Consider the following 13,939-nt stretch of genomic DNA (forward strand, 5'->3'; position numbering starts at 1 on the left):
TTCAACACATTGCGATAGTTAGTTTTCAGCCACGGTTTCTATTCGAATTATTTAGATACTTAACACCAAAACGCATTATGATTTCATCTTGAAGAAGATGGTAAATTATTATCCTTGGGAAAGTTTAACGAATAAGTATGGCAACTTTATGTAATATTTTTATTATTTTAGTGAAATAGATCACCTGAGTATAACTGGGTTATACTCAGTGGTAAGTATTATACGCATGAAGAAAAACGCAAGGAGGTCTTGACTCTTTGACCGGAACCAACCAACAGATTTTTTGCGGGCTGCCAGAAGCGTTAAATATGAATACTCCCGACCCTAGCTTGCCTGCGTCAAGCTCCAATGAACGTTGACCGCAGAGACAAGAAGCATTCGCCGGTGGAAATTTTCTTTTTCTTTCCAAACCAGGGAAACTCGACAAAACCCTGGGGGATAAAAGCGTATCGTTGGTTTAGAACAGGCCATTGTGTCAGTGAAGTTACCATGAGGTGGTCATTTTTGGTGATTTCAGCTGCTACACTGATGCTCCGCAACTCTATGGCAAGTACAATCAGAAGTGATTCAATCCTCAACTATGGAACAACTTCTTCTGCTTCCAAGCTCTCATGTAGAACATCGGATACCTTGACGACCTGTCTAAAAATGAAATCTTTGGCCTTCTTAGAGAATCTAGTAGAGAACGACAACCCAATACCTTTGTTCGGAGGTACAGTGGCCGTGGTGAGAAGCTTTGACGTCGGTGAACAACCGATGACCGGAATAAGTGATAAAGAGTTATCTCCAAATCTACCAAAGGACAAGAAACTGAAAGAGGCTACACTTGATAAACTCATCTCTTCATATGCTGCGAAGTTTGTCCAAACCCGATCTCTACAGATTCGTCTTCCGAGTATGTCTCCTTGGAATTTCTCCAGTAGCTTAGATGAAGGTAAGTTTCAATCAATTTACTTCAATTTCAAGCTATGGGACTTTTTATCAGTTGCGTGGAAAATAATTGACTTTTTTTATTAGAACATTGAAAGTACATTCCTCTAATATATGGAAACATAAGTTTTCATGTTGTTATGTTTATTTGGAAAGTAAAGACTACAATATATTTAGTGGATATTACAAAATAAAAGTTACTTATTCATGTATTTAAATTTACTTTTGTGACAAGACATTTTAAAATCTATTATTGATTCAGTAAGAGTCAAGGAAGTTAGTTTTACAACGGTTTGCAAAGTTAGAGTTCTAATAAAAGTTTATTTTTTACCTAACTACTCCTACTATAGTTTGTATTAATTTCGGAAAATCCAATGGACCACAATTATAAGATAAATGATATGATAACTGCAGATGGCAGCAATCTTAAATTAAGGTTATACTTCCTAATTGATCCCTCTGTGGCAATTTTTCCTGCGTATAGTATTTTAAAACTTTTACTGGTTTTGTGCAAAATACAATATTTTTCATTTGTTTGAATATTTTCCTTTGTACTTTATAGCGCATCAATCATAGTTTAGAACGGATACGTATTTTCTTCTTTCACTGATTCAGGTACCAAAATTAAATTCATGTACCACAAAATAACACACCTTGAGTGTCACATTTATAATCAAAATAGAATTCAGAATTGTCAGTCGGCGAGATATTTATAACGTGTCTGATGTCACGTCTTATGGCCAATAGTGTCTCTAACTCAACACCCTGCATCTTGCCCCATACTGAGGCATTATTGGCTCCTTATATTTCTAAAACAAAATGTACAGAACTTACCTTTTTGTGGCCAGGAAATGATAACTCAGACGTATCTCCAATGTACACGCATTTGCCATAACTGCACGATTTGTATGTGATGGTTCCAAACCTATTATGAATATAACGGAAGGTACGATCTTATAAGATTAAGCACAGTGAGAGTGTTACACGGCTGATTGTCCTAAGTGAGCAAATATTAAAGCTTGATATTAGTAACTGTCATTGACATGAATATCTACATCACTCGTCTCTAAACAAAATTATAAAAATTGTAGAATAAAATGGGTACCGTAGGACATTTAAAACTTAATTGCAATAGTAAAAATGTGTTTCGTTAGTCTGTTTATGAGGTATATTTGAAGACAGCTAGTTAAAAAGAAATTACACTTAAACACTGTAAACACTGTTAGTGTTACTTGCATTTGTACAGTGATGACGAGAAGCTGAGAGAACTTACTTAATCTTAAAATTACATTTACACTGATTCCGGAAAATCAACAGCTTAATAGATGGGGAAGGGTTTAGGGACCACCTATCGAACCCAGTGGCCGCGATCTCATGTTAAAACCACCCTGAGTAGTAAGCATTATGTTATTTGACAACTTAGAAGAATAGGAGGCTAGCTGCCTCTGTTCTGTTCAAAGCTTGTTCTCACAGTATCATAGGGGTAAGGTTGTGGCTTTCTAATCGAGAAGTCACGGGTTCGGTTCCCTAGGAGGTCAAAAAAATATTTTAAATGGGTTTGGACTTTTTTCGTATTAAATTTTGGTATGCTCAATTGAAATGCCATTGGCGTGTAAGGACATAATATGGTTCTCCACCTCGCCAGCAAAATCGTTAACGCTAGGGGAGCCCCTCCACTCGCATAGTAGTCATCCTCCACAATACTCTAGACCTATTGACCTATCATTTACTCCAATATCTCATTGCGATTAGAGCTATACCGCTACTGGTATACTGTATTGGATTTACCAGATATAAGTGATGTATCAGTTGTTGGTGTAACCAGGGTAGATTTAACTATAAGACAAAAACCATCCCAATTAAACCCTCCCTGGTTCAAGCACCTAAGTTATTTTCCTGATGAGAAAATATATAGATATTATTTAGTTAAATATTTAAATAAATCCCCATAACTGTTTCAATAATAATTATGAAAATATTAATTTTGGTCATGTCATTTATTCATTTTTTCTATACTATAGGTAGTTATGTTATTAGTTGTTTAGCATAAACAAATTTTATTTTTGATTGTTACCCTACTGCAATTATTTTAACTCTTACAATTTAATGTAATATTTTATATAGTATTTTCAAGTAACATGTTTTTTAAATCAATTCCACAATATAAGACACTATGTTACGAATTAAATATATAGAAAATGGACACTTTGAAGAATATTATTCAAAAGTATATGATATCCTGGTGCATCAAAAAATCCTGCTCCGATAAAATCTACTGGTTATGTTAAAAATACCCTTCAGGAAGTGACTTGGATTGAATATTTTTGTATTTGAGTTTTGCTTGAGATAGATTTGTTTGCCTTGATGAATATCCACACACTTCATATGCGGAATACATTACCACATCGTAAACTTTGATGCTGTCAGATCTAATCAGGGCTACCGTGCCGCCGGGAGACTGCTTGCTGGCGGGCCTTTCGTCTCACCGCCGCCGCTACTACTTGTGCGGGGCCTCGAGCCCGTCCACCGGCAAACCTTGCACCAAATTGTTGGCCCGATTCTACCACTAATCAGCAGTTATTCACGGAAATGGACCTTTCACATTATCCACGGTACGAGATAAAATACACGTTCCGCCTTTATAATACTTTACGATGACGTGTGTCGTATATTGTTGAAACCAGAGAGATTTTAATCCTAACAAAGTATCTTTGCCAAGTTGTCACTTTGAAATTTACAATAGTATAAATTTGAAGTTATTCCTGGAAACCTTACATTTTCTTTAATATTTATTTAAATATTCCTCTTTTCTTATTTTAACGATGCAGTTTTTATCAATATCCATATTACTTGAACTTAACGTTCATTTTGTGATTACATTTTCTTATCCTTAAACTGTAAAACATATATCAATGCAGATTAACTTTTTCTTAGCACACTAATTAAACTTTCATGAAATAATATATATATATATATATACATATATATATATATTTTATATATATATATATATATATATATATATATATATATATATACAGGGTGTACATAAAGTCCTGCACGGGTATAATATTTTCTGAACGATAACAGAGAAATAAACAAGATTTGGTACATCAATACTACACCTAAAAATCTACTTTTTGATGGAACTATCAGTTTTCTGTAATATCATGGGAACGTCCCGCAAGGAGTCAGAAGGAAATCTTAAATAGGAGCATAGGTCAATATGGACATCATTTTAAAGGGCTTATCTAGCAGAGTTTAATGCCGCAAACCGCACTCAAAAAGATTGATCCAGTACAAAATGGCGGCTGTTTAAAGATTTTACTTGGTTACATTTTATTAGTACGCCATAACCCCAGTAAAGCAAAACTGCAACCAAACAAATACTGCAGCTAACTACTACATTATGCTTGTCAGTTGTACAGAAGTGAATTATGACATTAGTGCATCCTCAAGGGTTACAAATTTGGTCCTAATATATTGATAACGGGGAAAACCTGATAACAGTAACAATTAGATAGATTAGATAAAAAAAATAAAAAAGGATTTTTAGGATTTTTTTGATTTATATCCTAAAAATTTTCAAAGGCCTTCTCCACTGACAGGTATTACCATCCAGGTTCCTGTTGTATAATAGTGAATTTACTCTTGCATATATTACAGTATTTTAGTCGTATTTGATGCTGAGACCATGACAAATACTAAAACTTGCAAAATTAGAATAACGGCAACTACTTCGTGTTATAGAATTACCATAATTCACATTCAACTCAATGTAGGAATAAAGCTGCGGCTTTCCAATCAAGAGGTCACGAGTTAGATTCTCCGGAAGGTCAATATAGGTTTGGAATTGGATTGGACCATTTAATCTCAATGAAATAAAATGTCATCAGCGTTATAAGAACCCTTTTAAAAATCGAGGTACTTTTGGCAAGCATACGTTAAATATAAACCATTTTAAATAGCACAACTTTTAATGTTGAAGTTATGGAGTATTATTAAAGGAATCATCGGAGACGTGGTTATGTACGCTTTGTGCTCAACAACACGACGAAAATAGAGTAGCAAAAGTCGATTACTCAGCACCTATTTTCGCTGTTACTGCGGTATAATACACCAGAAACGGACGTGTCACGTTGCAGTAGAACAGGAATAGAACGTACACAGTACACAGCAACAAATAGTGGAGTGAGTTTCTAGTCCTACTTCTAAGTCCTTCTTCATTGTAATTAAGAAACAATAAATCTGTGTCAGCAACGACTGTGACACAATTTATATTCCATTTATAAAAAATCCAATCATTGTTTTAATTGGTTACAAATATACTATATAGTTAGTAAGTAAAAATTATCCTATTGACAATTACCCTGAAAGTCATACATTTTTTATAATAAATTAAACTACAGCAATCTTGCTTTATTTTTATTCAGGAGTTATGGAAACGAAATGTTGCCCACTTTACTTTATAAAATTAATTTTTCATAATTTAAAACATGCATTAAAATCATTTTAATGAAAAAAAAACATTAAAAAATATGTTAAGTACCTAGAATACTATAAATTATATTGATATAAAATCTAAATAGGCCACAGGCAACCAATTAAAAGTATTTTAACTAACCCAAAGTTTAAAAATCAATATATACATAGAATACGGTGACATACTCGTTGCCATTACATCATCAGTCTTGCTTATGTGAAAGATTTTGCGGAGAGGCAAAGATTCAACTATAAAATCCCTCTGCCACTTAACTTTAAAACGTTGCTGTAAAGCGAGATTTTTCGTTTAACGTAATTTTCACGTTCTATCCCGCTGCCTTATCACAATGTGGTAACAGTCATTGTGAAATCGATTTTAACAGATTAAATATTTACTTATATTTATTGAGCGATTCCTTCTTTACATCTCTTCTTAACTGCTACGTTTAAAATTGTTGAGTTTGTGTTATAAGACGGAGAATTTCCTTATTTAAGGCTGCAATACCTGCAGCAAAGTTAAGGATAACTTAATTAATATAGGTTAGCCTACTAAATTGAATTCTATGTGAATAACATTTAGTAAAGGAAATCGATCGGTAGTCAAAATGTATATCGAACACGAAAACTGCTTAATACCACAGAAATCGCTACAATCCGTTCAATATAGGCTACTATGGTATTTGTCACCGTCACATATGAGTTTTTCGTGTACGGTACAACGTAAAAATCGGCCTTAACAATGTGAATGTAATATGAAAGAACAATAAATCTAAGAATTCAGAAATATTCTATATAAATAAAAACACATTTCAAACGAAAAGTCATAATTTATTAAATGCAGTTCTTCAGTTTTGTATATGTTTAAGAAATTCATGACGGTCTGATGTCAAGCCCATTGTATTTATACAATCCAATAAGGAGGTTAGGTAAGAAGGGGGTTTGAACCTCTCTTGATAGGTCCATGGTATTTGTAAAAGGAAAACACGCAAACCTATGAGATACCAGACCCTTTCCTAAGAGATTTCACAAAGATAATTGCGTAAAAACTGAATGGCCGATGATACATTTTGATACATATAATATGTTTCTTACATATTTCAAAAACAAAGATACAGTAATTTAAGAAATGTAAGTTGTAATAGATATGTTTCTAACGACCAGCTCTTCAGTCCTGTGACTTTCGAACCTTCGGGCACCGCATTGCGCTGTTGTGGACGCAGTTCCGTGTTTAGTTGCTAGGTAGCAGCACCTTACAGTTATGAGATGCAGATATGTTACAGAAGTATGAATTCAGACTGAAAATTGCACTAGTTTTTCAATATTAGAGTAGCCAAATAATTTTATTTCATAATACATGAATATAATTCAAAAGGAATGATACCTTGAATTGACGGTATTTACACTTCCGTTTATACTTTTGTAATTGAGAAATCTGGAAAGTGCACCAATTTACACTATTTGTCGACTAATAGTCTACATCATTACACAATCTACTACACTTATCCAATGCAAGACATCAAGTAGGAAACGTTGAACTAATGTGGGCACTACGTTGAAAGTTAATATTTATCACATGTGGCGAATCAATCTGAATCTTATTAAATCAGAATTGCATGACTAAGTAAATATAAAACATTCCTTCTCCGTTGCAATTTTGACACTGAAAGATCCCCACCTACATCACCGTTTCGCCAAATGTAGTTTATCCGTTTTTAACTTATGAAACAATTCAACCGTGTGTTTCCTCATGCATTAACGCATATTATCAGTAATTTAGACATTCTGGAATAGTAATTTACTCTCTAATGTTATTTTATATTATTTCTTTATTGTTTAATCATTACACCAAAAGAAAACTAAAAGAATTGTTTCAATCACTCTACGTGGAATAATAACAATTTAGACACTAAGTTGGGGTATTAAGAAAAATTATTAGAACATATTTTAACGTAAAATATATAGTTTTCTTACGATTCTTTTTCATCATAGAAAACTAATTATATATTTCAGTATTTAATTAAAAATGTAATTTTCTGAAGCCATATTTGCGTAAGTCATTCCCTTCTGTAATAATTCATATAAAGCCTATAAGAGTTCAAATAATTATCTTGTACAGTTTTTTTTTATTTATTTTGCCTGGATACAAAAATTAACAAAATACCAAGAACTCATGCTGGGTTATTAAAAAATTCCATTTATGGTTTTTATAATTTTAAGACAGTGTTGTGAGTATGAAATATGAAAAACTAATCGAAACATAACCGATCACTGTAATAAAAGGAGGGTGGCTAAACACTAGCGATTGGAGATAAAAACTTGTAGAATGTTAATAACATTTAAAAATAAAAAGAATAGTTATATTTAACCTCATTCTCCTAAATACAAAGTATTTTAAATAGTACTCACGGAGTTAAACTTACTACATAATATCCTATAGGTTATTACATATTAAAACATAAAAAGTGCTAAATATATTATTTGATTCTTATCATTGAGTAATTGTAGGATTCAACATTCACTTGTTTTTTGATTGTATAAGTTTCGCATTTTTAATATTTATCCATACATATGATATCCGTGCTACACCTTCTACTTTCCTCCTACCATACCAGGCAAGGGCCGGGCATTGATTCTAGAATTTCCTTGCACAATACTGAATATTCTATATTCTACATATCGCATTGTCTGTTACTATACAATACTTGTTTAGGTCAACATGCCCTTTGGATAGAAGTAATGCCAGTATTGTGGTGACAGTATTATGGTGAAAGCATTATCACGTAAACTCGTAGAGTAGGTAACTTCCGGTCAGGAAATAATAAAAGTTTATAACGCACATTGAATCTAATCTGCAGATATAATTTAGAATGTGGAAGTATCTTTGTGAAATAACAGGTTATCTGTTATGTGGTTGTTTTTTCTGAACGATGAACTATTTGTCGTTCCAAAGTGAATAATATATAATCCCACGGAATTGAAGTAATTAAACGCTTATAATGAAATGATTACCCAAAGCGCTTAATTTTCTGATAGAGTGATTTCTGGAACGTATCTCCTACACAAAATGACAGTGATTGAAAGGTTTAATATTTATCTTACTGCAACAACCGTCAATTTATAATGCTTATAAAGTGCAGTTTGCCATATCACGTTCTAACAATAAAAAGACCTTTAAACAATATTCTAATTGACCTAGGATTGCACCAAACATTTCGATGACACTGACGCTATTTTATGGCTATTGCATAAAAAGTTGGTATGATAGGGATAATAACATTTTCTACTACGGTTTAAAATATTAAAATCTTTCTAGTCATTTCACACACTCTGTATAATCTAGTTCAACTGACACTAGGTTTTAGAGTTGGAAATTGTTTATAGTTTCATATTATAGTGATGATTAAATATTAGTAATTTTGTAATGATCAGAAGAGTTTTGAAATCACTGTACACACACTACTGTGAGAAAGGATTACTTGTAAACTTTCATTTTTTACCCATTCAAACATCGGTCGCCTCTCTCTGTGGTCAGCCAGGGTGCACCGAGAGCCGCTAACACCTCTGTCTGTGTGTTCCTGCTAATGGGGCCCTACTCCACTTGCCTCTACCGTATACTATTTGCCATTTCACCCATTAGCCTATCCTTTCTCGTTCCCTCTGTCACAAATTCTACAGTCCAAATACTAGTTTTTGACCGCATTCCCAAGCACTTTCCGTGCATCACCTGACCGCAAGGGAAAGTTTTCACTTTTTGTAAGGGAACCTAAATTGGTGTCCAAAATCAACATTTGATTACATTTTTAACGTAATTTAATGTATTACATTATTTTCATATATTTCGTAATAAAAGTTTTTTCGACTGTTGAAAATGTTATTCATTAGGTACTTCAGTTTTTGTAAATAATTTTTGTTACCAACAGTTTAATACAAGTTCTCTAAATAATATCCTTATTCTTTCTGTAGAAATCGTTGGTAACTTCACCATGGTACCAATTTAGTTGAGCCTAACTTGATGACAAATATGCATAATACGTTAAGTATTTAACTTATATTACGCTCATTCTATTCACAAAATCTCTATTCACAATGTTTTGGCATTACAAACCTCAATTCAAAACACTTTTTGGCAAGACCCAAAAAGTTTGGTTTTTTATTGGTTTTGATGATGGTAGGATTGTGAAAGTAACAGGATTTTTTAACATTGTTTTCCATCGTTAAGTAGTACAAAAATGTTTTTCATTACTAAACGATGGTAAATGTCCGGAAAATCTTGTCTTCTTCACAATTTCGTTGCTTTTTTTATAATCATAAAATAAATTAGATTAGCAATTAAAATAAATTTTAACTGAAAGATATTTCAAATTAACTGGTAAAACAGGCGTGTTCACTTTAATATAGAAAATGTTTTATAATTATTAATTAATTATAACTAATAAAAATAGTATGCCGCACAAATGTATTATATTTCTTTCCTAAGATTTAAATTTTGGTCGTCATCAGATCAACTTTTGAAGCTATTGAAATATATTTAAATCATTTACAGTATGGTAATAAAAAGCAGGACCATAAATCAATTTAAATGCCAAGATCCGCTTAATGGACATAACGTACTAATTCTGGATCTGAAGGGCCTGATGTAGATGAAGCCTATTTGAATATCGCCCAAGGCTCACAGATACCAAGTGGCTGAGATGGATTGACCAATTTGCATTCTACTGAAAAAATAGTTACATCTGGCTAAAAGCTCTGGTCAATAGCCAAAAGATTACGCAACGGTTTTCCTGCCTCCTACAGTTTTCCAGTTGACGTTTCAAGGTGTGATTGTAGGTTTCATCGGATTCAAGTTCAACAAATGCCTGTCGTTTTATATCGTTACTCAAATTAAGACTAAAGACGAATATCATTTTTTACTGACAGTGTTAGTTATCCGTACCATGTCGGATGATACAATATAGAGATGTTTTATTTGTAAAATTGAAAAGAATACGTTTATGACACTTTTTATCTTTCCCGTATTGTGTACAGAAACAGGAATACTTTTTCTTTTGTGAGAAGAAAAAACGTACAATTTTATGAATGCATGATATATTTTACCATATTATCTAGTATATCACAACTATATGAGAGAAAAATCATTGACATTTCAAATATCAATGTTTATAAAGTTTTTGCTGAAACTAATGTATGTTGTAATAATCAAAGTAATGTACTACATTAGTAGTACATATCTTATAAAATTATTGTATGCAAATATTATGATTTAAACATAGACCGTATTCTCTAAGACTATCTCAATAGAAAAATACAAGAAATTCAAACTCAGGTTAACATAGGTTTGTTTCACATTAAACAATATTCTGATAGATTCGATGTTGCTAGGTTGAACGATTAAAGTAATTACAGGCTGCTTACTATTTGAATCCAGTCAGTTTTCATGATGTAATACAGTATTTTATTGATAACTGCCTGTTACCACGTCTTCGGTCGCACTTTCTAAAATCAAATGGCGTAGCCTCCTTAATAAAATGACATACTGTATGATGGGGCCTTATCATATTTTTAAACATAAGAAGGCAGATAGCTGGTAGGTATTATTTCAGTATCTATGATTAATAGATTTCAAATTTAAATAAAGACGTTACTAGTTTAGATTTCAAGTTTTTCGTGCATATCTGGTTCAAATCAATTACATTTCTGACATCACAGTTGATTTTTCCTGCCCTAATGCCCCGATTACTAAAATATGTATTAAATATACAGAGCTATGACGCAATTTATAAGCTCGAAGTTATTGTTCGAAGATTTTTCTATATGTTCTTGATTAGGGAAAACTCAACTATGGCACTAGATATACTATGGCACTCGAAATGAATATGAACGGTCGGAAATTGACGCTTATTAACCTAAACGTCAAATTTCGTCATACTTCGGCTCTTGTAAATTATGAGATCCGGTTTAAGATAATTCTAGTTCCATATTGAGAAGCCCTATCAACTACGAACATTTTAGCAACGAACTGTCTATTGTAATATGGCCTAACAGTTGAATTTACCTGGTTAATCTTATACAAAATATATACAAATGTTGGTTTTAAAATACACTTCGGTAAAGATCGTCACTACTGGCATTTTCAATCTACTTCTAGTCTACGATATCTCCAGTGGTTTAAGTTGAGTTTGCCTTGTTGTCCCAATGAAGAAAAATATATATACATACATAGAGCGAAGCTACTAAATTATAAATATGTCTATTCCCACCGTTGCAATGCACTTTCAGTTTAATTTATTTACGGTGGCACAATTGGGTTTGATTGTTGCCGCATCAAGAAAATATATACATTATTACTTTTACAGGACAAGTCCAGATGAGTCTACTAAATGCACTTGTAATCTACCTTCGACGTAAGATACTCTTATTTCAAGTGCCGGAATTGAGTTTACCTTATTGTAATGGCGAATAAAATACACGTAATTACATACGGCTGGAAGGTTACTGCGGTATAAAACTGTCTATACATGCTGTTCATAATCACTTCCGGTATGGTTTATTTAATGTTCCACAGTTGAGTTTGCGATATTACCCCAACCAAGAAAAAATATACATATGTAGGTTTTGGAAACTAACTTATATTAAAAAGCGCCGACTTACTATCTATTGTATTTCTGGAGCTATATATTGATTTAGATTTTTACACCGATCTGATTTAGGAAGAGAGAAAAATCCTTAAAGTTAAGGTTATTCAACATTTCAAAATTATCATTTATAATAAAATTGGATTTGATTGAACTGTTTTTGAACTTTAATCTGAACTGTAATGCCTCATTATGGCTCGATTTTGTCGATTCTCTAAAGTGCAGTAAATGTAATAGACAATATCAAGGGAGCTAATCATGCCTGAGTACGTTATTGTGCAAAGGTACACAGCTGGAGAGCATTCATTAAGGTAGGTTTTATAAAAGGGATTGAATAGTGTTTCCAATGCATTAGATGGTTTCAATTCGGCACTGGTAAAAGTAAGTAAGTAGTAAACGTTTGTTTGTAACTTTGGTTTTAAAATGTGTCTAACAATACAGGTCAATGTATATTCAATACTTTATGCAACTTTTAATGTAAAACATTTTTCTGCTTATTTTGCGAATTTCAGCTTAAAGTTTCAACAGTTTTTTGTTGTTCGCAAAATATTTGGATTATATTTCGTTAATAAGATTATTATTGTTTAGAATTCTCCATCATTCCACCAACATTTTCCAATTTTTCTGTTCATAAAACTTTTTCTTTGATTCCAAAGAATATTTTTCTAAAGTATTAGCCGAATTGGCTTAACCATTCTCGAGATTAGTGCTCAGCAACACATTTATGCGATTCCTATTTATTTACATGAATATTATGATGTGTATTTGAGGAATTTTAGAGCTATGCCGTACTTAAACAGCTGTAGTCTTCAAATGAACATAAATTTAGACAACTATTCTATGAAAAACTCGGGAGATACCTCATTTACTAGCGTTCAAACTGATCATGAAACAGAATAATATAACATGATCAAATAATTCGTATTGTGGTAACTCTATTCCGAACATCCTTTTATGTAAGGTGTTCTCTTTTTCTTAATGTGTCAGTTTAGTTGCAACATGCTTACATGCTTTATTTGTTCAGACAGATAAGCTGTCACTTTCTTTTCAGACGTTTAAAAGGTGTTAACAAGACAACTAAAAACTTTCTAAATACCGTTAAGAGTGTTAAGTTGAGAATAGCGATCTTGTTGGATATGTTTAAACTGTTGCTTCATCACAACCTTTTGGCACTGACTTATAGGTCTGTTAACTGTCTTATGCAATGTTGAACAGGCCGGAAGAAGAAGGGTGGTGGAGGTTGGGCCATCCTGATGGCAGGAGGGATGATGGGCGCCCTCGGAATCGGCTCCCTGGCCCTATTAGCTGGGAAGGCTCTCATGGTCAGTTTGATGGCTCTCATGCTGTCTGGTCTGGTGGCCCTCAGGAAGGGCGGAGGGGGAGGAGGCGACCACGATGCAGCCACCTACGAGGTCATCAACGTCCCTACCGGCCACGGTCACCACAGGAGAACCTTCTCGCCTTTTGGCTACTCCAGGAGCCTGGAAACTGGCTTTGATCTTCCTTCGAGGCACGAGGGAGACATTACAGCGACGGATTTGGCCTACAGAGCCCATGTGGAAGGATTACAAAAAACCGGCTCAACTTTGTGAGGTGTTCCAAAAAAATCACATGCGATTTTATTTAGAGAAATATGTATCTCTTAAATATAAAAATTTTAAAGTGTCTTTGGTTGACATAAACTGCCGAGTATTTTCAAATAATCCTTTGAAAAAACACAAGAAAGAAACCTTAATGGGATTTTGAGTGTTTAACTAGGAATTGATAAGAAATTGAAACAGAAATATAAATATTTTAAGCAGTAGAAGAAAGAGTCTCAACAATATTTAGTAAAAATTAATTTAATATTTTATGCATAACTTTTCATATAAAAACAGCTCTAGGGTTCATTAGTT

General features: G+C 33.0%; 1 protein-coding gene across 1 annotated transcript; it reads left to right on the plus strand.

The window, feature by feature from the left end:
• The first annotated feature begins 489 nt into the window (after positions 1-489).
• LOC124361096 lies at positions 490-13,724 on the plus strand. Its single transcript, XM_046815131.1, has 2 exons — positions 490-934; positions 13,260-13,724. Exons 1-2 carry the CDS (start codon positions 490-492, stop codon positions 13,634-13,636), a joined length of 822 nt encoding a protein of 273 aa, XP_046671087.1. The 3' UTR covers positions 13,637-13,724.
• The last annotated feature ends 215 nt before the right edge of the window (positions 13,725-13,939 follow it).

Source organism: Homalodisca vitripennis, chromosome 4 (genome assembly GCF_021130785.1).
Source record: "Homalodisca vitripennis isolate AUS2020 chromosome 4, UT_GWSS_2.1, whole genome shotgun sequence".
NCBI classification, from domain to species: Eukaryota; Metazoa; Arthropoda; class Insecta; order Hemiptera; family Cicadellidae; genus Homalodisca; species Homalodisca vitripennis.